Genomic DNA, 26,012 nt, shown 5'->3' with positions numbered 1-26,012 from the left:
AATCAATTATTACACTGGGGGACAGCTAACTGTTAAATCTGTCCCAAACTAATTTTGGTCTATGGTATAAGTTGGAGTTATTTAATTTTTAAAAGTAATTTTGAGATGTTGCAATACCACCATAAATAATTTGTGTCTGCTTTTGTTCCTTCTAGCTTGTTACATTGTTAATCTTTTCCTGCGGCAGTATCATATTCCTTAAAATTGCTGCAGCTTCACAGTACACTGTTCTATTTGGTAGAGCAATAACATTTCCCCCAATCAGGAAAACAAAAACCATATTAGTTATTTTATCAGAGAATATTTACTATTAATGTAAAGAACTATTTAACCAGGTATTGACAGATTGAAAAGGCAAAACTAGAACACACATTGTACATGTTTATACATATATAAGCATTTAAATAAAAGATCAGAGCTACCCAGAATACCTGAAATTTGATCAGTTAAACATTAACCGTATTTCTGGAGTTTGTATGTCTTAATTCCAAAGGCTCATAATGTTAGCAAATTGTAATTTAGTGCACTAAAACACACACACACTCATACATACATACACATACACACACTCATTCACTTCTTTGTAATTCAATTTTAAAAAACAGTTTTGCCTGGTAAAACATTTACAACACATCTGTTATGTTACCAATGAGACATCTGTGACATCATATGATTAGCCATTCTGATCTATGCTGTTGAAGTAAAGAAGATATCCAATATACCCAAGAAGAGGGCTGCATTTACCTGTGGGTACTTGAGAGCCCATTTCCAGCTCCCTTAGTATCTCTTTTCCCTACACTTTCGCCATTCCCCTATTAATGAGCTATAGGAAGGTGGGGAGGTGACTTGATCACCGTTTGAGAACTGCCTGACAAGGGAAGAGGAGGCAGTGAAAACATGAATTTTATGGTAACCTTTTGGTGCTTGGGCCAGACTCCCTGCCAGGTACTCCCCATCCAGAAAGCTGGAACAAGGCCTCAGTCACATAGTTATGTTCAAAAAGTATATTTAACAAGACTTTCTGAAGTATGGCTCTTAAGAGTGTTGGAATCTGAACTTAGCCTCTCTCCTCAACAGCCTTTATGGTGACGGAATAAGAAGAGTATGAGGCTTGACCAAGTTAAAAAGGCCTCTGTGATCAGTTTGGTTGAACTCTGGAGGCTCCAAGTTCAAGTAGCACTGGGGCTTGTGCTAGGGACATGAGGGTTTGCATTCATTTCTAGCTTTATTGTATGATGGTCAAAGAATAATTTTTGCTTTATAGAATTGAGATGTTCTTGTTAATTGTCTTTTGAGCAGTATAACATATGTATTATGTATTGATAGGATTCTACGTTTATATATTTTATATTTTATTATTTAAAAAATTTTAATGTTTGAATAGGGAATACACTCATGATTGATGATTCAAAAGGCACATAAGGGTATACAGAATGAAAGTTTCCTCACCTCTGTCCTGTACCCAACTAGTTCTCTTCCCCAAAGGCAGCCAGTATTTTTTTTTTCAACAGACTACATAGAACGTGGTTATATTTTATAAAGTTAAAAGAAAAAATAATCATGAAAATATACAGATACATATTGGTAAAATAAAACTACATAAAAAAGTAAGTTAATAGTATTGTAGGGTAAGGAAAATGCCTTCTTTTTATCCTTCTAGTTTCTTTGGCTGGGCTATGAATGAAGTCAACATAAAACAGATTAACAGGAGAAAAACAATTTTAACAACGTACATATGCACGAGTCCCACAAAAATAAGATACTTAAAAAAAGGACAGATAATCCAAACTCAAATAGCATGATGTCCTACAGAAATAGGTTCCTGGGGCTTGGGGGGTGAGGGTGAAGACAATTATGGGAGGATGAGGGAAAGTAAGGAATGGTGATTAAGGGTAGGCAGCCAGTATTATCAATTTCTTCTGTATTGTTCCAAGATATTATTTTATATATACACATGGAATTACATATGTATATATATTTTTTTCATTTTTCAGCAAGTAGTAACACATTTCATGCACTGTTCACTACTTTGCTTCTTTTTGTTTAATAATATATGTTATAGATCATGCTAAGTCAGTAGAAGAGAACATCTTGATTTTCTTTACAACTGCATAGTATACATTGTATGTCAGTATCACAGTTCATTTAACCCGTCTCTTATTGACGGACATTTAGGTTGTTGTCAAAATTTTGCTATTACAAATAATACTGCAATAAACAAACTGGTAGTTTAGTCTATGTATATAAATTATTTTATATATGTGTCAATATATCCATAGGATATTACTAGAAATGGAAATAGCAGGTCTAATTTCATAATTTTAAATCTTCCATAAACATTGCTACATTAATTCCTATGTATGTTATCAAAACCTAACGGCAGGCTGGGCATGGTGGCTCATGCCTATAATCCTCCGGTAAACTGTGATAACACCATTGCACTCTACCCAGGGCAACAGAGTGACTCTGTCCAAAAAAAAAAAAACAACAACAAAAAACCTATCAGCAATGTATAAAAGTGCCTGTTTCCCCACAGATTCAACAGCATAGTATGATGTCACACTTTTGTATCTTTGTCATTCTGACCAGTGAACAATGGTGTCTCAGTTTACTTTTGTGTGTTTCTTATTACAAGTACATTCTACTATATTTTCATTCTTCTAAGAATAATTTGTATTTTTCTTTCTATGAACTGGTTGCTCATATCAATATTTTATTAGGTTGTTAAGGTCTTTTTTTTGATTTGTAAGAACTCTATCAGAGAAATAAGGCATTTGTCTGTGAGAATTTCAAATATTTTCTGCAATTTTTCATTTATCTTTTGACTTTGCTTAGAATATTTTTGCCAGACAAATATTATTTATTTTTATTTAGCCAGATTTATTAGGTTTAGGGTTTTTTTTATGGCTTTAGGATTCTGTGTCATTCTAAGAAAGGCTTTCTGCACTCTAAGATTATACTAAAAAAGTATCCCCTTGCACTTCAAGTACTTTTTTTTTCTTTAAGAGACAGGGTCTCACTCTGTTACCCAGGCTGGACTGGAATGCAGTGGCATCATCATAGCTCACTGCAACCTCCAACTCCTTGGCTCAAGCAATCCTTCTGCCTCAGCCTCCCGAGTAGCTCAGATTACAGGTGTGTGCCACCACACCCAGCTAATTTTTAAAAATTTTTTGAAGAGGGGGTCTTGCTGTGTTGCCCAGGCTGGTCTTGAACTCCTGGCCTCAAGCCATCCTTCCACCTCCAAAGTGCTGAGATTACAGGCATGTAATCACAGTTACTTCAAGCACTTTGGTGTTTCAATTTTAACATGTAAATGTTTGATTCATCTGGAATATATCCTGATACAGAGCATGAGGTATGGATCAAACATTACTTTTTTTTCAGATTGCTACCACCATTTTCATCTATTTATATAATTTATAATGTAAGTTAAAATAGTTATATTTATATAAAGTTTATATATAATCCATAATATATACATTCTTAATAGTACTCCAATTCTCTGTATTCATATTTATTTTTTTGGTCTGCTTGGTATGTTCAAGACTAAGAGTTATGTTAGTCTTATATTGCTTTGTCTGTCTGTCAATTTCTCCCTGTATTTCTGTGATGGTTAATTTTATGTGTCAACTTGGCTAGGCTATGGTGCCCATTTGTTTGATTGAACACTAGTCTAGATGTTGCTGTGAAGGTATTTTGTAGATGTGATTAATATTTGCAATCAATTGACTTTAAGTAAAGCAGATTACTCTCCATAATGTGGTGGCATCCATTCAATACGTTGAAGGCCTTAAGAGCAAAGACAGGTTCCCCAAAGAAAAAGCAATTATTCCTCAATACTGCAACATAGAAACCCTGCCGAGTTTCTAGTCTGCTGGGCTGCCCTGCAGATTTCAGACCTGAGACTGCAACATCAACTCTTACCCGAGTTTCTAGCATGTTGGCCTACCCTGTGGATTACAGACTTGCCAGTCGCCACAATGGCATGAGCCAATTCCTTAAAATCCCAATCTCTCAGTTTCTCTCTCTCTCTCTCTCTCTCTCTCTCTCTCTATATATATATATATATATATATGCTATTGGTTTTGTTTCTCTGGAGAATCCCGACTAATACAATTTCTAATGGTTTCTCTTTATGTATTTTGGTGGTATGATAGTCTGGCACTGAACTCTAAAACAATTAGAATTTTATTTGCACCCTTTTACTAATATAAAATTAACTCACTTTGCCTGATTAAAGCTTTTTGTCTTGATGTTCTAATATTGCCAACTGCTCCCCCTCCCTTTTTTCTCCTCTGCATTTGTCTAATATGTCTTTGTATATTTTTTAGTTTGTAACATATTATACCGTTTTTAATGGTATGTTTCTTGTAACTAGATTATATTTAAATTTCTTTTACTCAACCAAGTCTTTTAATAGTGGATTTACATTTTTATTAATTCTGAAATCTTTGCTTGTATGCCTTTTGTTCCATGACTTTCTCTGCCATTTCCTTATTTCCAATTCTTGTTTTTTATCTTCTCCATTGTTTTCAAAAGTATTTCATTCTATCAGTTGAAAGCAGCTACCTGGAGGAAGGGGAAACTTGTACTTTTACTGCAAACACCTTTCTATTTCTTGAATAGATACAGTAAATATATTATCTGGTAAGTACCTTTAGGTTTTTCAAAAGTTTTCTTTAACTTAATCTTTATCTAATTGATGGGTCCAGAGTAAAATGACATGTTTTGAATCACGCTTTTGAGATATAAGATTTAGCACACTTCATCTTTACCTCATTCCCCATTCTAACCCGTGTAAATATTAACTCAGGTTTTAGATTCAGATACTTTTTTTTTATTTCAGCATATTATGGGGGTACAGATGCTTAGGTTACGTATGTTGCCCTTGCCCCCCCTCCCCCGCCAAGTCTGAGCTTCAAGCGTGTCCATCCCTCGGATGGTGCGTCTTGTACTCTTTGTGTATGCATATACCCGTCCCCTCCTCCTCCCTGCCCCCTCCCTCTGCCCAACATCCAATAGATGTTATTCTTATATGTGCACATATGTGTTGATCAGTTAATACCAACTTGCTGGTGAGTACATGTGGTGACTGTTTTTCCATTCTTGGGATACTTCACATAGTAGAATGGGTTCCAGCTCTATCCAGGAGTATACAAGAGGTGTTACATCACCATTGTTTCTTAAAGCTGAATAGTACTCCATGGTATACATATACCACATTTTATTAATCCACTCATGTATTGATGGACACTTGGGTTGTTTCCACATCTTTGCAATTGTGAATTGTGCTGCTATAAACATTCGGGTGCACGTGTCTTTTTTATAGAGTGTCTTTTGTTCTTTTGAGTAGATGCCCAGTAACGGGATTGCTGGATCAAGTATCTGTTTAAGGTATCTCCATATTACTTTCCACAGCGGTTGCACTAGTTTGCGGTCCCACCAGCAGTGTATGAGTGTTCCTATCTCTCCGCATCCACGCCAACATTTATTGTTTTGGGACTTTTTGATAAAGGCCAGATACTTTTATTAGTTTTAAAAATTCAAAACCTAACTTGAGGAAAAAAATCAGAATTCAGGTTGCATTTTATAATTAGATATGATGCAATAATTTAGATGCACTTCTATTTTGGCTTGATAATGCTCCCCCCTGTGGCTTCTCCGTTCTTGAGCTTTTATTTTTACTTCATCTCTTGGTTGGTTGCATTAGATTGTAAACCAATTTTTTCAAGGAGGTGATATTTTTTATGATCCCTTAAATAGCAGAGAATGTTTTTCTGACATTTTTATACTTCAAAAACAATTCATGTATATTACATTTTGGGGTCATAAGTTTTTCTCTCTAAAACTCTATATATGAGAAGTCAGAGACTGACTTTTGTTTTTTCTGGGTAATCTGATTTCTTTTTTTTTGGCCTGAACAATCATAGAAACTTTAATAATGTAGCTTAAAACTTTTGCCACGATGTGTCCAGCTGTGTGTCCTTTTTTATTGACTCTGCCTAGAACTTACTGGGCTCTTTCAATTAACATATGCTGTTCTTCAATAAAGGACAATTTGTCTATTTTATTATAGTTTATTACGTCTCTTTCATTTGCCTATGTTCCTCTCTTAAGAACACAAATTATCCATATGTCGGTTCTCCGGGTTCTCCATTCTTCTTTCTCGACATCTTCTCTTTCACTGTTTCCATCTCTTTGTCTTTTATATTCCATTCAGTTTCTTAGTATCTCCTTTGTTCTTGACATCAAATTCAATTTTTTGCCATATGAATATTGCTCTTTACTGTCTCCAATGTGTACTTTAATTTCATTACTACTTTTTTAGAGTACTTGGTAATTTTCCTTATCCTGTCTGTTTCTCTTTTCATCTCATCCTGTTGGATTTTCATCTTAGCCTCACCTCTTCCTTCCTTTTAGAGAAGGAAGCCTTAAGGCTGCCAACAGGTTTCTAAAATTTTCTCCTGGGCCCTGGTGAAGAAGAGTTTTCATTTCCTCTAATTTTTCTGGATGCTGTGCTCTTCCCCTAGGTCTGTGTTGGTTATTCTCCTCACTCTCAAACAAAACAAAGTTTTTCTGGGCTCAATATCTGTCCACCAGTGAGTGAGCTGGTTACCCTTGGACCCACCATCTGTCTATATAACCAGTGGCAGAATCACCATCCCAAGTCTGTAGTTGGAGGGCATATTAAAGTACACATAGTTTGATTTTACCTTTTGTACCTCTTGTTACTCATGTGATGCACAACAAAATAAAGTTCCCAGCACAGACTTCTCTCAGACACCTTCAAGTAGTTGACCTTTCCATAAAGTTTTGGCAGAAATTGCTACATAATTTGCAGGAAAATGACACGTGAAATGAGAATATGAGGCCTCTTGTTCAAAAATTAAGAATTTCAGGATAGTCACAGCATAGCATCTTCCTTTTTTTTGAGACAGAGTCTTACTCTGTCACCTCAGGTAGAGTGTAGTGGCATCATCATAGCTCACTGCAACCTCAAACTCTTGGGCTCAAGTGAGCCTCCTGCCTCAGCCTCATGAATAGCTGAGATCCTGTGTGCCACCATGCCCAGTTAATTTTTCTTTCTTTCTTTCTTTTTTTTTTTGTAGAGATGGGGGTCTCGCTATTGCTCAGGTTGGTCTCAAACTCCTGAACTCAAATGATCCTCCTGCCCCAACTTCCTACAGTGCTAGGATTACAGGCATAAGCCACCGCACCCAGCCCACAGCAGAGCATTAAACCAACCATGGGGCCTTTTTTTATGGGGTGTGACTGCACAGGTCACTGGCTCATGAAGCCAGCCATGGTTATAGGGAGTTTACCTACTTAAATGTAAGTCTCTTCCCTTTTCCTCCCAATCTCTCTCCTATTTCCTGCTGATTTGTTTTATCTATCTGTCTAGATAAACAATAGGAAATAGAGGAGTGTAGTGGATGGGGATCAGTATTCTTGTGAGTAGCTTTCAAGGGTAGAGAAAATGACAACTCTTGTTAGTTTAGGCACCACGTCTTTGAGTTGGAAGACAGTCATCAGGGGATGAGGGTATGGGCCTTAAATAAGTGGCTTCATACCTTTTCCTGTCAGTGTCTGTTTGAGAAAATAAAGCCAAGCTAAAGCATGACTGGGATTTTCTCAATCCAGCCCTTTAGGGCTATATTCCTCATAATTAACATCAATTTCACCCAGATCCAAGCCTTAGGTTACCCGTCAGTTTTAATCTTTGATGTTGTGAAATCTTGTCTTTTTTTCTGTATTTGAGGTGATTTTTTGTGAGAAGTTAGACCAGGATGAATTTGGGGGCAAACAGCAATATAGCATTTGAACTGGAAGTCCTGGGGGAACCAATTAGTTAGGCCAGGGGTTGGCAAACTTTTTCTGTATAGGGCCAGATAGTAAATATTTTAGGTTTTGCAGGCAGGCCAAGAGGCAAAATCAAAGATATTATGTAGGCACGTATATAACAACAAAGAATACGAATTTCCACAAATATGTTTTTGATGAAATTCAAAATCTAACAGTAGTAATTGAGTACAATTTTTGGTAATACAGGTCTACTAGTGAGAAGAATGAAATTTTTTGTTTTTGGAATACATTTTGCTTAATCGAGGTTCAGAATTAGTGATTCCTATCATCAGATTAGATTGCAAATGTTCACTTGTTAATGCTGATCTGTAATGAAATTTTATGTATTTCATTTTTGAAAATGTCTTTTCACACAGAAAGACATTGCCAAACATTGAATCAATCTATGTGCATATGATTTTAATTGAGCATATTCATCAGATAGAAGGCATTTATAGAATTTTAGTAGATTCTTCTCTTGATATGTGCCTTTTAGTATGTCATTACATAGCAGATTAATCACTTGCAATTGATGGTTAGGTGGAAACTCCTCAATTGCAGTTAAATGAATTTTGATATATGGAAATTTTCTTTGAATTTATATTGAGGTCTGAAAAATGCTGCTTAGAACCATAGTTTGAGCTTGAAAAATATATCTGCTGCAAATTTATATAAAAATGGGCAATTCACTTCTTTCTTTAAAAATTGTTTTTGACAATTCACTTCTTGTTTTAACTTTTTACAGCGTGAAAGTATATAAAATGGTTTGACATTACTTGTAATTCAAGCAATGTTAGTTGTCATCAAAATGACTTGAATGTAGTATAAGTTTCACATTTAAGTGCTGTTTTGCCTTTTAATTGGTAAAATTGATTAAGACACATTATTAAGTCTGCAGCAAAAGCTAATTTCCAAAGCCATTCATTGTTTGAGAATAGTGCTTGAGGGAAGTTCTTATTCAAAAATTTTCAATCTTGGTCTTAAGCTCAAAAGAATCACAATAGAACTTTGCCATAGTTAAGACATCAAACTGCTGTGTGGTAGGGAAAGTCAGGATATTTCTTACAAAAATTCACTAAATTGATTTATGATGATTAAGTCCATGACAGCAAATGAAGTTACCATTGACACTACTGGTTCAACACATGACAGATTCAAATATTACTATAAGGTAACTACTGATTAAAAATACTATGAATAGCCACAGAGTTTAAACACCTTACATTTTCACAACCTTTATGAATTTTTCAACTAAGTATTTTTCTGCTCCACATACATTTCTACTACTATCAATTATAACACATCTTAGAAGATTCCACTTCATGTTGTACTGAATCAGTGTTTTCTCAGCTTTTTTGAAAATATTTTCACCTGTAGTTGTTCCATGAAGACTATTCGCAGAGGCTAATTCTTCAACCACTTCAATATGGCATTGATTCTGAGTAGTACCAGTAATATTTGTTATCTCATGAAGAGCCAAGGAAAACCACTGAAAGTTAATTGCCTTTCCTTTAATTGACTATTGATGTTGCTCCCAAAGTCCTCACTCTTCAAGCAACTGTTTTAGCTGAAAGTCTTAAGTTAATTTCTCTGGACACATTTCTTTGGCTGTTGCAACCTAACACAATTTAATTGAACAGCTTTCTTTGTTTGTCTAAGAAATGAGCCACTCAGAAAATTACTTTGGTTGAAGCCTCATTTTAATTCCTGTGAAGAAATTCTGCTGTGGTGAAATACTCTGTTTTAAATTCTTTAATTGTTCTCACTGTTGCTTTCCTGTCAGTTGGGAATATTGTGATGAATGCTTAGTCTGATAATGTGGACATATACTGTATTCTTTTAGCAAAAGTATAGTGTTCTTGCATAATAAATGCTTTGCCATCAAAGTTGATAAAATAATCCACATTCCACTGTGCTTTAAAAGTATGACATTTAAAGTCCATTTTTCCCTTTTTTCTTGTTTTGACATGATAAGTATGTACTGGTAATAAAAAAAGTCACAGTGTTATACTCATGGCACTGGAAACACTGCCAAGTTATAACAGCATCACTGTGATCTGTAGGGTACTGAGCAGCAGTGCAAAGTGATGAGAGTGCCACATACGTTTCCTGTTGAAACTATTCAACTCTGTATTGTTGCATGAAAGCAATCACAGACAATATGCACACTTACATAAGCATGACTGTGTTTCAATAAAACTTTTCATGGACATCAAAATTTGAATTTCATGTAATTTTCACATGGGATGAAATGGCTGTATGAAAACAGGTGATGGGCTGATTTTGGCCTCTAGGGCATAGTTTTCTGACCTCTGGTCTAGCAAAAGGGTCAGGCTGCCAGCCAGCTAACCAGTATTCACTGAACTTGGTGCCAGGTACTGACCCTGGGTGAAAGGAAGTCTTCTGTTAGCACTAACACCAATAGCAACTCTACAGTTATTATTTTGCTCTTTAAAATCTTTAATAGTTCACTATGACCTTTGGTATGATTCTTTAGCATTCCATTCTACATTCTTCATGGTATTGCCTACTTTTCCAACTTCAGCTCCTGATTCTTCTCTTACCCTCTTAGCCACAGCCATACTCAATTTCTTTTTTTAAAAGCCAGTCAAGTTTAGCAGTGGGGGGTTGTATACCAACTTTAGTGACACTAATGTTAATAAGGTCTGATAACCCACTACCATCAGACCAGCCCATACTCAACTTCTTGAATTTATCAGAACTCCCATATTCTTAGGCTTCTGCACCTTGCAGATATGTTGCTGCCTCTGCCTGGAATGCAAATCCCCCATACTCACCTTCCAGCTCCTACCAATCTATTTTCTATTCCCTAGGAATCTTCTCTGGTCCCTCTATGCTGTCAAGGACAACTCTTCCATCAGCTTCCACAGAAATATGGACAAAGCCCATGGCACTCATCATTCTGTATTATAGTATAGAATTTATTTATACAACTCTCCAAGTAAGAGTAGCTTCAGGACAAGGATCATGTCAATTTGGGAGGTTTTCAGCTATTTCTTTGCATAGTTTTTTAGCCCTATTTCTCCTCTCCTTCTGGCACTTGATGACACAAGTGTTAGATCTTTGGTTATAGGCCCACAGATTCTGGAGGCTCTGTTTATTCATTTATTTTCTCAGTGTATTTTCTCTCTGTTGTTCAGATTGGGTATTTTCTATTGTTCTGTTCTGAAGTTCACTGATTCTTTCCTCTATCTCCTCCATTCTGTTGTTGAGCGCACACACTGAGTTTATTTTGATCATTTTTTAGTTATAAAATTTCCATTTGATTCCATGGGTGCAGTTTTTTGACCTCCTTACAGCCATATGAAAATAGGCCTTGGGCCTGGAATGCTTCCTTACCAAGGGATAAAGAGTCCTCACAGTCTGTTCTGGACTTGTCACCTTGTGTGGGGATATCTTTCCTTGTTTCAGACTCAATGTCTGCTCCTTTGTTTTGCTTAAGTGTGTGCATCATATGACACCTGGCCCACTTCACTATTATATCTGTTCCCTGTGGGGAGGGAATGAGATCCTGATGCTGCAGCAGAAGAGGAATTTGTCAGCTGCCGGAGACACCTGCTGGCCAAGAAAGACTAACATCCATTACTGAATCTGATCTTGCTCTATGTCTTTTCTATGTGAGTAAAGCGTTGTTCCATCCAGTGCTTGACTGCATTGTGTTTTCCTCAGAGACTCTGATACCAAGATGCAGCGTGCAGAAGTGCCTGGACATCTACTCCCAATAATAGATAACAGATGCTACTTGCTCAATAATTCTTATTTGTATCTTCTATTTCTTTCCTGAAACTTCCTCTTTCTCTGCTGAGGCCTTCTAGTTCTTCATTTGTTTCAAGTGGGTTTGTAATTACTTGTTATGATGGCTGCTTTAAAATTCTTGTCAGATAATCCAAAGATCTGATGTGCCTTAGTGTTTGTATCTATTGATCATCTTTTCTCATTTAAATTGAGGTTATCCTGGTTCTTGGTATGATGAGTGGTTTTTTATTGAAACTTGGGTATTTTTGAGTATTGTTATAAGACTATGGATCTTACTTGGATTTCTGTTTTAGCAGGCCTCCTCTGACATTGCTCTGGTGGGGGAAAGGGGAAACTGCCTTGTTACTGCTAGGTATAGATGGAAGTCCAGGTTCCCTATTCAACCACTGTTGACGCTGAGTGAAGAGTGAGTGTCTCCTTGTTACTGCTCCGTGGGGATGAGAGTTCTGGCTCTCTACTAGGCCTCCATTGATATCACCCTGGCTGGGAGGTATAGGAGTGCCTCATTATTGCTCCCCACATTGCTTTGCTCCCACTGACACAATGGGGGGATGGCATTACCACTGGGCAGTGGTGAAAGTCTTGACTCTCCACTAGGCCTCCTCTGACACTAACACAGCAGGGATGGGGAGTAACCCCTTATAACTGCCAGTGGGAATGGAAGTCCAGGCTCCCCAGTACAGTTGAGAGAGTGGGATTTGAGGTGCCTCGTGACAGCCTGATGAAGGTGAAGAGTCTAGGCTTCTTCTAGAAGCAGAAATCTCAAAACTATTCTGACAACTGACGTTTTTGTAATAACTGAAAGCCTGTTTATACTTGGCTCCATCTCTGCTCAACCCTAACCCTATGTTTATTTGTATTATCAATGGGTTCTGGCATCAGTTGGATAATCTTTACGACACTGTAAGTATGGGAAGAACTGGTAAATTTTTTAAAACTTCTGACCCTGACATAAAGGATAAATATAATTCTATTTATGAGAATAGATAAATCATGACTCTGTATGTGATACTAACATAAATGAACTATATATTCCTAAATGTTTCAGGTTAACTACTTTGTTATTTAAAAGGAAGTTTATTTTCCTATAATTGAATGGAAGTGATATTGATGGTACTTACATAAGTATTAACATGTTATTGCTATAAATTATATACTAATTAGTCCATAATCTGATTCGGCATACTATTTTACATAATTTTAAAATATTGGTTTATCTATGCATATGTTTGTCATATCAATTTGGTAAATTCAGATTAAACTTCCCTCAGCTCCTGGCATATTTAGAATTATGAAACAAGAATCAGTACTAAACAAGGTTTGAGAATAAATCAGAGATGTAACAATGTTGGGGTTATATGTCCAAGTATAAAGTAGATTATGACTGTTTATGTGTTGGGCTTATAGGGAGGTTGGGGAGGGATAAATTGGAAGTGATTCACAGAGTGGTAATTAATAAATTTGGAACCCAGACTGAAATCATGAAAGGATTTTGGAAATTCCAACCTCCCCATTTTATTGAGGTTTTTGAATCCTATTATGTACCTGGCACTTTACCTACCTTATGGCATCTAATCTAAAATAATATTGTAAAGTGGCTATATTTTCTCTTTTTCACAGATGAGGGAACTGAAGCTCAAAATTAGACTAACTTGTTGAAGGTTGCCCAGCGATCAAGTGGTAGAGTTAGGATTTGAACCTAGATCTGTATGATTCCACAATTCATGCTCCTTTGGTTATACCATTCTGTTTTCCACGTGGGTTCACAGATTCACTTTTCATGGAAATAATTATTATAAAATCATTTATTCTTTGTCCCCACTTCTCTCTCCAGTAAAGAATCTAAACCTTAGAGGTTTAGATTTTAAACCTATTTTACATACATTTGACAGATAATAAACTATGCAAGATCCAACAAATTACATAGTGACATAAGGATTTATGTTACAGTATGAAATTTATCCCATGCTTGATGATGGAGGATAGATCCTTGTAGTTGCAATAGACATAGAGTGCTAGCTTAGAGGATAGGTAACTTTCCCAAGGTCACACAGCCCGTGCGGAACAAGGATTCAAATCCAGATCTGCCTGACTCCAACTCCTGCCCACTGCATCCACTCTTGCAATTCCGCTATTACCTAGCAATGGTGGGAAGGAAGGTGTTGAGGGGTAGGAGATGGATAGCCTAATAACCCTTGGAAAGGGCCTGAGTCAGGACTACCAACTTCAGGAAGATGGCCTAATTCTGGCAGAATTTGTATCTCTGCTTGTGCAAGTCTGTGTGTGTGTATGTGTGTGTGTGTATGTATGTGTGAGACAGTGGGGTCAAAATCTCCTAGGCTTTGAAGGTCAACATTTGTGACAAAGTTAACAACGCATGTGTTAATTGAGCTGTAGAAAATATTCAGCCCTCTGTACCCACTGAAGCAAAATGCAATACCATTAAGAATGGAAGAGGTGTTTCAGAGAAAGTAATTAAACATGAACTGTAATCTATACAAAACTACAGTTTGTTGGTCTAGTTACTACTCTCAGGGGAACAATTTAAAACTGTATCTGCGTGCAAAATCAGTTGGGATTTCCATAGCTTCTCACGCAATACTGGTAGGATTTACTGAGTCAGCACTGGATTGTCTTTCTCACGTTTTGAAATTCACGTTTAAATATATCTTGTCTACCGGTTACAGGTGGACACTTATTATTGAAAATACACAAAACTCTGTTTATAAAAGGACCCATTATTATTTTCCTATCCCTGAAGACTGGAGGTGCGAACTGTAACAGCCCTGTTATATGAGATATAGCTTATTAAATGTGCTTTTTGAAAATAGTCGAAAGAGGCCTGTTTTCTCTCTCAATTATACTGTGGATTGAAAGCCAGATTAATGTCTTTTATTTGCACCTGAGAGACAGAACAAAGTGTTGTAGTCTAAGAGTTACTGCACGTAGTCACAGTTGTAAGGTTTTTCTGGGCCACAAGCTGTGATCTGTCCACAACCAGCCCCCACTCTTCCATGAAGGCCCCACTGAGATCACAGCAATAGAACTCAACATTTTGGAGATCCCGCTTAACGATTTCTCATTGCTTTTTCTTCTAATACTATAACGAACTACTGATAAGACCTAGGAAGCACGAAAACTGGGCTCCAAAGTGCCGCCAACAGACAGACCTTTGGCGGTGGGGAGCCATGGTCAGCGAGCCAGACCCCGCGGGCGACTCTCCATTCTCTCCGGCCTGGGGTGTGCCGACGGGGATCTGGGGGACTTTCTCCCTTCACTTTCGGCGCGGGCGAGGGGATCGCGGCCGCAAGCGCAGGCCTGGACTAGGGCGGCGTCCGGGGCGCGCGCGGGGCATGGGGCCCACAGCAGCTCGCGGAGGCCATTATTTCCAGCAGTGCCAAAAGTCTGCGCCTTCTTCGGCAGGCAGAGGTCCGGGACCGTGCGCCGCCTCCCGGCTACGCGACCTGTACCAGGCCCGGGACCCCCAGAGTTCGCGCGGGACGGCCGGTGCTGCGGTCTGGGCCCATCCTGGAGCTCCCGGGCAGGCAAAGGGCGTCCATGGCGTCCTCGCCCGCAGCTCGCGCCCGCCACGGGCGGTGTCGGACCTCGCCCTTCCCCACCACTCCCCTCCCCCTCCCAAGCCCGCCGCGGCTCCCGAGGCGACACGGCCCGGACCCTCCATTCTCTCCCCGAGTGTATTTAACTAGCACAACCTAACAGGAAGCTACCTCTCGGTGACAACCCTTCCCCCGACAGACGCGCCCAGCAGCCAACCACCGGCCAGAATTGGCCTGCATCCCGCTCCCCTCTCGGTGGCAGCCTCGGTGGGCGGGGCTCAAGCAGCTAGCAAGTTAAGTGGAGCCACGGCTGACGTGAGTCAACAAAGGTCACGTGAAGGGAGCGGGCTGCGCCGATTGGTGGCGCCGGCCGGGCGGGGAAGGGGGGTCACGGCGGCGGCGTGGGGTTCGCTGTGTGACACAATTACAACAACTTTGTGCTGGTGCCGGGGAAGTTTGTGTCTCCAACGAATTCCCCCCCGTGCTCCCCAGCTCCGCGCGCTCCGGTTGTTCCCGCCGTCCCCGCCCGTGGCTGCCCCCTGCCCGCCCCCGCGATGTGACCCTACAGCCGAGCGCCGCCACTGCCGACCCGGGGGCTCCGCAGCCCCTGCCGCCGCCACCTTCGCCGCCGCCGCGTTGGGATTTTTCGTTGCCGCCGCCCGCGGCGGAGGAGGAGGCGGCGATAAAGTTGGTGTGCCGGTCCCGCGCGGAGCAATTGGGGGCGTCGTTGCGGGCCCCGGTCCGGGGGGGGGGTGTCGGCGTTGGAGTTGTGAATTCGCTGCGTTTCCATGAAATCCTGCGGAGTGTCGCTCGCTACCGCCGCCGCTGCCGCCGCCGCTTTCGGTGATGAGGAAAAGAAAATGGCGGCGGGAAAAGCGAGCGGCGAGAGCGAGGAGGCGTCCCCCAGCCTGACAGCCGAGGAGAGGGAGGCGCTCGGCGGACTGGACAGGTACGGGCCGCCGTCTCCCGCGCGGTCGGCTCCGGACGGGCAGGAGCCGCTCTCCGGGAAGGCCCGAGCGCGGCTTGCCTCTGGCGGCCGCGGGGCGGGCACCTCGGCTTGGCGCTCTCCGCGCCGCCTCCGCCGGGGCCTCGGGCTCGAGCAGGGACGGGTCGGTGGCGTTCCCGGAGCGCTAACGAGCCGTGTGTGTCTCTCCCCACAGCCGCTTCTTCGGGTTCGTGAGGTTTCATGAAGATGGCGCCAGGACGAAGGCCCTACTGGGCAAGGTAAGGCTGCCGCGAGCCGGAGCGCGGACACGGTCTCCCGGGCCGGCACCGCGCTCTTCCCGGGCCCCGCGGCCCGGTCCGCGCTCATTGTGGTCGCGAACGATGGCCGAGGGGCTTCCGGAAAACTATTTCCTGCCTCTTCTCTCCCCCCACCCCCGGATACCTCGCTTGTTCCCTTGCGAAATCGTTCTCTCCTCTTGTAGCTGGAGGAACAGAGACGGCATCGCTTTGGGGCCGGGCTCAACTGGGTCGACAAAATTGCCTGCTATTTTACAGCTTTTTGAGGGTAGGCCAGTGATCTCCGATGTGCCTTTTAAGGTCAGGGGATCGTAAATGTGTGCAGATTTTCCCAAATTTCCGACTAACTTGCCTCCCACGGTTTTTTATTCTTTTCCTTCAGGCAAGCTGTTCATGATATCTACTGTTTACCAGACGTTTTGGGCTTTCTTATGTTCCTGCTCCCAGAAGGGGGAAGTTGCACGTAGTTTAGGTCGGTGAAGAGTTTGCATTGGGGTGTTGACATGTTTCTCGATTGGTATGTGTTTTACCTGAAGTTAGGTGACTTGTTTACTTTTTGGATCTTTCTGCCATAGAAATACCGCAGTTACTTGGGAATATGTTTTCTTCCTGGAGCCTCGTTTCCTGTGTGTCTGACAGGGGAGGCCGGGGAGGATTCGGGGTGTAGTCTCTGTTTATTTGTGTGGAAAGTTGTTGGCACTGTCATTTAGTTAAGTAATGGCTGCTCCTATCGGCCCAAGATGGCGGGACAGGGTGGGAGGAGAAAGTGAAGGGGGGGGTTTGGGGGAGGGAGTAGAGGTAAACATGGAAATAAATAGTAGCGATGAATAGGCCTTTCCTTCGGAGTGTGTAGCTCAGTGGTGTTTAATAAAAATTATCCAAGATTATTTGCATATGGAATTCTGTACCTTTCTCAAGCCTGGAAGTAGCGTGCATGAGCCTGGTAAATGCTTATCAACCTGTAGCACATTTAGTTACCCATCCGTAAGCTATTGAACAAAGGCTGGAGTCTCACTCTGCATCAGTTTATATCTTCTGACCAAAATCTGATTGCAGTGATGTTTGAATAGTTTCTTCTTAATTGGGACCGTGAAACTTGGAGTGTGTGCGATAGGTGTTTCATTGATTAGACATATTCTTTTCTAGCTGAAATCAGTAGTTTTGCATTTGACACCTAGCTTTATTGTTGCAATTGAGAAGGAAGTGTGACGTGAATAAAGCCTAGCATTTTATTCGTAAATTGATTTTTTTGTTTTATTTAGTTGTCCTGCATTTTTGTCTGTAGTTTGGTTTAGGAGAGTCATTTAATTCCTTTTTATCTGTAATTACACTTATGTTTTTATTTAAAAGTAACTAAATATAAGGAGTTTTGATTGCAAATAATGACCAGAAAGCTAAATGGAAATAATCCTTTTCGGTAAGCCTAGTTCCTTTGACTGATACAGAAAACTTGATTTAAACTTTGGCTGTGTAGGTATTAATTGGCTTCATTAAAATTGTCGCTGGAAAACTGAACAGTGACTACCTCTGGAAAGATTTAAGCATTAATGATTGTTGGTCTTTTGCCTTAAAGGATTTTTTTTCAATCTGAGTACTTAAAATATTTTATTTTATTTAAAGATATTTGACTACTGTCATTCCAAAAGATTAAACAAATGATTTAAATTTATTTTATTTTGGAGTGATTATTGCTGGTCTAACATGGGTTGATAAAATTCTTTGCAAAGATAATTCATTTGGAAAAGTTTGGCCAAATCTATTGCTTTTGGTTATGGTAATGAAGAAATAAATGGTATCTGGTGTTTTATGTGGAGAATATGTAAAAAGCTAGTTAATGATTTCATGTTTTAGAATGCTCATATTCAGATAGATTCGCAGTGGATGGCGTTTAACATTGGATTTCAGATTGTAATCCTGAATTCTGCAGTTATGCACTAATGAGTTTAAATTTTAAAAAACTGAGCATTTTCAAATGTTTTTTGTGAAGTTGTGCATTACTTTCTTGAGGTTTGAGTACAGTAACATCCCCAAAGTGAGAAACTTGAGAAGCTTCATTATATATTTTGGGGAAGAATTATGGCTTCATAAAATATGGCATAATTTGATAAACTACTAAGTAGTTTGAGCTAAAGAAAAAAAATCTGCATTGCTTCAGACTCCATGCTTGTGAGGTCCTACCTGCTTAGATCAACACTCCTTAGCTTTAACACGAAAGGAAAACATTCAGTAGTATGTGCTTGCAATCTCATGCACTTCTTGGTTGCATCTTTGTGAGCCTGAACACACCAGTGGAATGTGTAATGTAAAGCTCGACATTATGTAACTTCGCACCCTCTGTTTGGATTGGATTCTGAATAGAATGAATGAGCTGGAGTCCTGTTATAGGAAGCATTGACTTATTCAGTTTATCTCTGGTTTTAACAAGCCTGGGAAGCAGTATTTGTGTGTGTGTGTGTCTGTGTGTCTGTGTGTGTGTGTGTCTGTGTGTCTGTGTGTGTGTGTGTGTCTGTGTGTCTGTGTGTGTGTAATGTTGAGCTATGCTAGTTTCAGAATTCTTATTCTCTGAAAGTCTTAAAAACAAGAGCTGGCTTTACTGGGGTAGGTTCAGGCTACTTAACTGAGGGCAGACAATGGACTTGAATAACTCCCAGAATTCCCTTTTTAGCTATGATTTTTGTCGTGCCACTGTCCCCAAGACACATTTAGTCTGCACCTTGTCTAACTTTTTTCCTTTCTTACAGAAATATACCTATTATTTCTTGTTTTCAAAAATTATTATGCCAAAAATTATTATATATATTATTATATATATTATTGGATCTTCTTTCAAGTTTTTAAATTTACATTTGTAGGTTTAGAAAACTATAACTCTTGACCTAAAAGCTTTGGAGAGTTGAAAGCATTAAATAAGTGTCCCTTGCCCCCAAACTTATGTATTCCTTTTCCAGGTGTGAGGATACTTTATCCAAACTGCTGATTTCTCTTGGCCTTTGAATGTTTTGTGAGATTCAGTTATATTAGAGTCATAGAAAGAATTTTTGTCTGTAGGACGGCCGTTTGATATACAATGCTTGGGGTTTTGGATTAAAAAAATAAATTAGTTAATACAGTGTATTATTTTTGTAGTAATGTCTTTAAGATAAGGTTGTAAACAGCTAGAGCTTGCTTAATCAGAGTTCTTATAATATAGCGTGATCTTGAACAAGTTTGCTTTTTAATGCTAACCCTTACTCTTCTGGTAATATAATAATTCAAGATTATTTTAAAAATTATAGTGGAGTTAATGAAAAGTAATTAAGTAAAACATTTTAACAGAAATTAACAGGCGACTTTTTTAGTACATTTTTGAAAACCTTTTGGATTAATTTTTTTTAGTAGGATAAGTATTTGAGTTAAAGTATAATAATAGTAATATATAGCATAAATGTAAGAGTATAAATATGGTAATACTACAAAGCATAGTTATTGTAATAACATAATGCTAGAGGACTGGGGAATCTTATGTGTCAGGGAACTGTTGTTAAAACACATACTTTGTGTTGAAGTATCTTAACATATCTTAAATACTATATCTTATTGGAACCTTTTTTGGTAAATCTATTTATAGAAAGATTATAGAATAATTAGAAGAAGTTATGGGTTGTTTATCATTTAAAAATATATGTGCTTTCTTTCCTAAGAGATATTAGTATTAAAATAGTTGGCATTTAAAAATTTTGGGGTAATAGAAGTAGTTTAAGATCCGTTGAAGCATATATTTTCCTAAATTTGGTTTGCTTGCATGTAGACGGTAGGGAGACATTATTAGGTCAGTTCTAGAGGTGGCTTTTTTATACTATAATATTTGAATATTGATGTTTAAAAACATTTTATGTTATGTGTGTTTTTTGTTTGCTGGCACTTAAAGGGATATAGGTTGAATATCCCTTATCCGAAATGCTTGGGACCAGAAGTGTTTTGGATTTTGGATTTTGGAATATTTACAGAACTCGTACTGGTTGAGCAATCCCTAATCTGAAAATCTGAAATCCAAAATGTTACAATAAGCATTTCTTTTTAGCTTCATGTTAGCACTCAAAAAGTTTTGGAGGATTTCTGATTTTTGGATTAGGGATGCTCAATCTGTATATTCATTTCCAGTGCTAAAGAAAGTTAAGTGTTTTGGTTAAAAAAGTAACCACAGAAATAATGTCATGATTTGTGTTTGAAAATAAGTGGGGTCTTTGATGCATTTTAAAGAGTTTTCTAGTTTGGAAATTATTTTTTAACAGTGATAGTCATAATTGTTTATTTGGACAAAGTCTCATGTACGTACTACATATTTCCTACAATTGTTATAAAGATATCCTAAGAGATTATAGGACATGTTTGCGTGTCTGGGCACAAATTAGAACTGCAGCAATACATAAACAGGTATTAATACTTTTTAAGTACTGGTGTTCTTTTTCACTGAATAGTTCTTTCTGTTGAATGAATTACAAATTGAAATGACTAGGGAGCATTTGACTGCCACCTCTAGATATTTCAGGTTGTTAAGAAAAACTGCCTGAGAGATGAATTTTTGTGGCTTAGGTTAAAGATGAACCAAAATGAAGGTTCATTGCTTGGCTAGCTGCGGAGTAAATCTTTTTCTGACTTAGATTATGTAACATTTAGTTTTTGTTTATATAGTACCAATATTCATATTTGAAAGGATTTTTGTTAAGTTTGTTTTTACTTTGAAACTCATTGTGATGCTTTGAACTCTTTGAAACTGATGTTAGTGACTAATAACACTGCATTATTAATATTTTTGAAATGTGGTATCAAAAGAGCTAATTTATGTTAAGAAAATACCACCAGATTGCCTAAGAATTGAAATGATGGTTAGGCTATTTAGGGCCCACGTGTATTTATTTGTAGACTAGTTAATTAGTGGAGTTTAATGAATGCATAAGTGGCATAATTGACAGTCTTAAGTACTTTTACTGAAACTTCACATATAATTGTATCAGTTTTCTATATTAGTTTGCTGAACATGTGATGTCAGTTTGTATTTTGATGTTGTTGGTAGGGTTCTGTAATAGAATATTACACAATATGTGACAAAAGAGAAAATTTTAAATGTTAAAGAGTTAAATGTTTTAGTTATATTTCACCAGTTTAAAAAAACAAATGAAATAAATGGTTTAGGTTATTATGACAGTAAATTAAAGCAACAAATATTTGAATGTACACAAAGTGCAAGTCTTCTATGCAGGGAATATGAAGGTAACTTAGATATCCCTTGTCTGTGTTGAATTTAAAATTCCCTAAGAGGGGTGAGATAGGTATGACTAACATAGGAATATCTGTGGCAAAAGAAAAGTGTGAAGTACTCTGAAAGTTTATGATAAAGGTCAATTTAACAAGTTACAAGTTAGTCTGGCTCTTATTAATAGGATGGGGATTGTTTCTTGATTCTGCTTCTTGGATATGGTGTTTCTCGATTTAGATATTATTAGCAAGTCATCTTTTAATTTGGTTTAGGAAAACATTTAAAAATCAGATTTTATCTGGGACAATTTTTCATTTGTAAAAGAAAAAAAAATCAGATTTTAGCTTTTAGCAGATGTTTAAAAGATGATCTGCTGTGTGTTCTGTTCCTCCTTGATATCATTTTGTAATAATGATATTTACCTTTGTTATGGGTTGTTAACTTGGCCATCCATAAATGAGAGTTCACGGGTCAATTTAAGAAATTCTCTGATAGTTTGGAAAGGAGATTCAAGACGTAGTTAAGTAATGGTCATCTTGGAGTACAAAGCACCTATGGGATGAGAAGGAGGGGAGATTTTAAACTTCATAGATTTTTGTACTGCTTTTTAAAAAATCATGGACATGTATTATTTTAAAAATAATACAGTAAGCACTCTGATAGTGAGTACACCAGAATATTATATTTTGGTTGACTAAAGATGATCTTAGTCTACCATGTCTGTAGTTAGATACTTGTAAAGGCCTTATTGCTTTTTATTACAGTCTAAAGTTGGGATACTTTTGAAGTTGATTGGTCCTTCAAGTGGGAGTAGGAGTGAATGAAGTTGCAGTGTACTCACTTAGGTCCTGTTTCCTTATGTTTTAGGTGGCTTTGTAAAGTCACTGTACCCATTCTTCATTTTGATCTTTAGCATCTGTTTCATTGTTGTCTTTACTTTGGGGTCTGATTTGGCCCAGGCTGATATTTGGGACCTAATTAAGAACTATAACTTGGAAGGGTGGAAGTCATCCCTTATTTAGATTGCTTTAGCTTTCTGAGCAATTTGTAAGCTATTTGCTACTATCTTCTACAAGGTTTTATTATTTTTTTCTCTTATCCCTTTCCTCCTTTTATTGTATCTTTTGTTATTCTACATTGTTAAAACTGTTGGTGTCATTCTGTTGTGAATGTATTCTTGTATTCTTTTTGTAGTTTTGTCTGTGGTAGTATTTTGTCTGTGCTAGAATAAATAAAAGATGCCACTGCTAAGTTTATTCTCAGGAAAAAGGTTGGGCTTTGTTATGTTAGGGGTATTATATAAGGTCATCTAATTCATTTTAATTTTGAACAATGGAAGAAATTGTTTTAGACAAAGGGTTGTTTTCAGACTATAGATCTATTACATTATGTTCCTTAGATCTTTCTCTCTTTTGTTTTTTTTGAGAAAAAAGTTCATTAGGAAAAATTTCTAGTGTTTTCAAAAGTAGAGAAAATCAACCAACCATCACCCAATTTCAATAGTTTTCAACCCATGGCCAGTCTTATTCTTGCCCCTCACACCCATTATTTTGAAACAGTGAGATCTCAGACATCAGTCACATAATTTAATTTGTAGATATTAATATTTGTCTTTGAAACATAACCACAATATAACATATAAAAATAATTTCTTAATATCAAATATCAATGGACCTTTTTTTTTGCTATATGGAAATTGAGAAATAGTTGCTTGTGAAATGAATAGAAAATATTTAGCTGAATATATGATGTGAGTTTGTTTGTATTTTGATACTGTGGCAGCGTTCTTTAATAGAATATTATGCAATATGTGGCAAAAGAGATAATTTTCCCTAAGAGTCTTAGTTGCTTGAGTCTGTTTGGATAGTTTGTATATTTAGGGAAAATTTGTTTTCAAGGTACAGTAGTTAAAATAAATGTTTTAGGTTGTTGAAATTCAAATATGAGAATGAGAACTAGAAAAGCTTTTTCTTTGCTTGATTGATAAATGGAACATTTCTTGAAGTGCTGTGGGTGAGGGCCTCTCAGAGTCTGGGCAACCAGTAATACCTGGCCTCTGCCCTGTAATCAGTCTGTGGGGAGAGGCCAGCAGACTGAGTGATCAGTATAACATAGTAAGTACAGTAATAAAGATGTATGCAAAGTGTATGAGCTCTCAAATGATGGAACAATTAAAACATTTAAAACTTTTTATTATGAATAGTTTAAACTATGTGCAGGTATTGAAGACAGTTTAGTGAACTCCTCTTTTCAACAATTCCCAGCGTTTTGGACAGTTAATTTTAACTGCTGCAAAGTGGAGAAATGACTGAGGGAAACTGCACAAAGATGTAGCATTTGGTCTTGGTTATGAAACATGAGTGGAAGTTTACCAGGCATGTAGATGTAGCAAGAGGAAGAAGAGGGTAGAGAGTTGGAGGTATAAAGTTAAATGGTGTCTGAGGAATTGTGAATTGTCGAGTATAGGAAGGGGGTAGGGTATGTCTACCCAGGTAACTGAGCCTGTGAAGGGTCCCGTCACTGTAGGCCATAGGATGTTTTGGGGCATTGCCAAACTTAACTTTTTAATCAGTGGAAGTGACATGACCTGAAGTAGGTTTTATGGGAATATTACTGGCCATTATTAGAAGGATACAGTGGAGGGGAAAGGAACCTAGCTGTGAAGTACTGATGGGTAGATAGCAATGCATGGATTTTAGGGTAGAATTTTGCTCCTACCACTTATTAGATGTGTGATCTTTGGGCAGATATCTTTCAGAGGCTCAGTTTTCTTATCTGTAAAGCGGAAGTAGTCATAGATTTCCTGTAGGCTATTGCAGTTTGTGGTAGGGAAAAATAAATACATGTAAAGTGCCTGGAATTGGGCTTGGTGCTTGGAAGGTGCTCAGTACAAGATAACGTCTTGGAAGTTTAAACTGAGACTGTGATTTTGGGATGAGGGGGGAACTGGAGGCAGATTTGAGAGCTCTCGAAAAGGCCTTTTCTTGACTTTCATGCCGTCCTCACTACTTTGGCTTTCTTTCTGTATCTCTTAATAACACCTCAGTCTCTTGTAGGGAGGGTCTGTTCTAGGTCTTCCTTACCTTGCTCCCAACTTTCATGTGTACTTGACTGCCTACTTGACTACCTTGCTTGGGTATCTTGAAGGTACTGCAAACTGAACATATACAAACTGAATTTATCATTGTCTTTAATGTTCCATATCTTAGTAAATGTCGCCACTACCCATGCCAGAAACCTTGGAATAGTTCTTGGTGCCAGTTTTTCTTAACTTACTAAGTCGTAATCACCAGATCTCATCATTTCTACATTTTAAATCTTAAATCTGTTTCTCTCCATCCCGACTGCCACCATCCTAATCGCAGCCATGATACTGTTTGTTGTCTTTGACTTTTGAAATACCTTCATGCAATTTTTTGAATATAGATATACTTGCACTTTAATACAAAAGTGAAAAGTTGCACAAAGGATGTTACAGTGAAAATATAATCTCTTTCCTACACTGTCTCTTGCTTATTTAGTTCCTGCTCTCAGAGGCAGCCACTGATAAAGTTTATTGGGTAACTTCATATTTCAACACAGGTCCAAGCATATTCTGTTGTATTTTTTCACACAAATGAGATCATACTGTATACACATTGTTAAAATGCTTTGTTAATTTTAATAGTTGCTATATGAAAATATTAGTTTTTATATTGAGTTGTCTTGGATTTGAGAGTTTCTCTGTCATTCAAGTAGTGAGATGTTGGTGAGGGGATTGGTTTGGGTGATTTTTAAGTTATTTTGATTTTATGGTTCTGTTACTCCTTTTATATGTGGTATTTTATGTAGAAATTCTTCTACATGCAAAGGTCTTAATTGAAAGTGTGTTCATATGTGTTTTCCTAAGATAGCAGTTGCTTAATTTTATATACTGTGAACTCTAAACTGGAATAATTGACAAATTTGGCCATCATATTTTGGTTTTATTGGTGTGACTGATTACCAGACTCCATGAATACTAATTTAATTCATTCCCCAAACGTGTATAGAAGAAGCCATAGTTTATACTACTTAATATCTTGTATTTGCAGAAGTCATTCATTTTCATGATTTATTCTTGTTTTTTAATGTAGAAAAGGAAAAATAGGTAAATTTGCATTCTTGATTAGTTGAAAAAGGCATAGCCTTTAGTGTGTTATTAACTTATTTCATAGCAGAATATCTTTATTTTCATTATATTGGTTATAGAACTAGAACAGTGGTACTTTACTTTTTTGGAGTCATTAACCGTTTGAGGGTCAACATAGCTGCGTACATTTTATATATGATTTCAGAGAGTATGGAGATCTGCCTAGAAGCTCACCATGGACTCT

The 26,012-nt window shown here is 38.0% G+C and overlaps 1 protein-coding gene across 4 annotated transcripts in view; it reads left to right on the top strand.

Annotated features, from left to right (window-relative positions):
- Window positions 1–15,592: 15,592 nt before the first annotated feature.
- KDM6A (lysine (K)-specific demethylase 6A) overlaps window positions 15,593–26,012 on the top strand; it is a 195,830-nt gene continuing 185,410 nt past the window's right edge. For all 4 annotated transcript variants that reach the window (XM_012642815.1, XM_012642813.1, XM_012642814.1 and 1 more), the window contains exons 1-2: window positions 15,593–16,128; window positions 16,340–16,403. In XM_012642815.1, the coding sequence (XP_012498269.1) occupies window positions 15,968–16,128; window positions 16,340–16,403 (225 nt within the window). In that variant the 5' untranslated portion in view covers window positions 15,593–15,967. The remainder of the gene's footprint in view (window positions 16,129–16,339; window positions 16,404–26,012) is intronic.

This window comes from Propithecus coquereli, unplaced genomic scaffold (genome assembly GCF_000956105.1).
Source record: "Propithecus coquereli isolate 6110/MARCELLA unplaced genomic scaffold, Pcoq_1.0 Scaffold188, whole genome shotgun sequence".
Classification (NCBI taxonomy): domain Eukaryota; kingdom Metazoa; phylum Chordata; class Mammalia; order Primates; family Indriidae; genus Propithecus; species Propithecus coquereli.
Note: the sequence above shows the minus strand (reverse complement) of the source record. Positions and strands in the feature narration are given on the sequence as shown.